This window comes from Orycteropus afer, unplaced genomic scaffold (assembly GCF_000298275.1).
Source record: "Orycteropus afer afer isolate SDZICR_OR568_19922 unplaced genomic scaffold, OryAfe1.0 scaffold00089, whole genome shotgun sequence".
Taxonomy (NCBI): Eukaryota; Metazoa; Chordata; class Mammalia; order Tubulidentata; family Orycteropodidae; genus Orycteropus; species Orycteropus afer.
In genome coordinates this window covers 1045650-1046823 of record NW_006921676.1, presented here as the reverse complement: position 1 = coordinate 1046823, position 1174 = coordinate 1045650, and the positions used below count along the sequence as shown (strand labels likewise).

The window sequence follows — 1174 nt, the reverse complement described above, 5'->3', positions numbered from 1 at the left end:
AAAAAAAAAAAAAGTACTCTCCTTAGTTCAGTAAGTCAACATACCTTTCCAGTAATTCTCTACATTCTTGAACATCTCTAGTGGAAAATGTAAGAAACATAAGGTTAGCAAAAGCCAGAAGTAAGTCTCTATTGGTTGTTCGCCAAGTACTTTTATCAGACTCCAAACACTGTGAAGATTCCAGATAGTCCTATTTTGTAGAAAGAATAGTAAGTTACAAACCTTTATCAAATCCTACAAAATTTATTTTTTTATGCATACAATTAATTTTCCCATTCCTATAACATTTATGAAACCATATTGATTTTTACAATCATCTCACAAATGAAAATATCAAAAATACATGTACTGGCCTTATTTATCTCTATAAATTGCAATTACCCTAAAAAAAAATTCATTTCGTAATTGTTCTACATATGAAAAAAACTTAAGTTTTATAGGGTACTGCTTAAGTACAAAGGGATATACAATAATAGTCTATATAGAATTACAGAGACCCAACAGCTTTTACCCACCTTAAGGGTCCGCACAACACAAGAATTCCATTCTAAACTTGAACGCAAAGCTATGTTTTTCTCTGCCTCATGGCAGTGGGCCACAGCATCCTTTAATCTTTTATTTGACTGATACAGTTCTACTAATCGGATGTTCACATGGACATCATCAGGTCTTGCATAAAGTTCTGACTGAATCAAGTCAAAAAGTTTATTCCATCCATCTTCACCTTTACAATCTAAAAGCTGTTCCTATTAAAAAATAGAAATGTCATAATTTAGAGAAACACTTATGTCATTTTAAACATGTAATGGCTGTCACTATGTCTAGCCTTAGGAAGCTGCCACCACAAGTTTCATCTTACATAAGAAACTAAGTAAACCCCTTCAGAGAGCTGCTTCCAGCTCATAAACTAAAAACTAAACCTCAAGGACCTTATGTGGAAAGAATAATCTGGAATTACTCTTTATTACATCAGATATTACATCAAGCCTTACTGCCCTACATTCCAGTGCTTGCCATATGCCAAGAGAAGCCTAAGCCTCCTCAATCAATCCTCATCACCAAGGTACTTACCTCCGTAAATCTGATTAAATTCCCCAGGCCTTCCATTCCCACTTTGGAGTTTCTACTCTTCCACTATCTCTGTCTTCTTCTCAGGGCATTCTTCTCACTTCCT

General features: G+C 34.7%; 1 protein-coding gene across 1 annotated transcript in view; it reads right to left on the bottom strand.

Annotated features, from left to right (window-relative positions):
* The window catches only part of RANBP2 (RAN binding protein 2), an 87623-nt gene that overhangs the window by 44712 nt on the left and 41737 nt on the right, over positions 1–1174 (bottom strand). The window contains exons 5-6 of the mRNA XM_042781153.1: positions 516–746; positions 45–190 (exon numbers count right to left, since the gene is read on the bottom strand). Of these exons, the coding sequence (XP_042637087.1) occupies positions 45–190; positions 516–746 (377 nt within the window). The remainder of the gene's footprint in view (positions 1–44; positions 191–515; positions 747–1174) is intronic.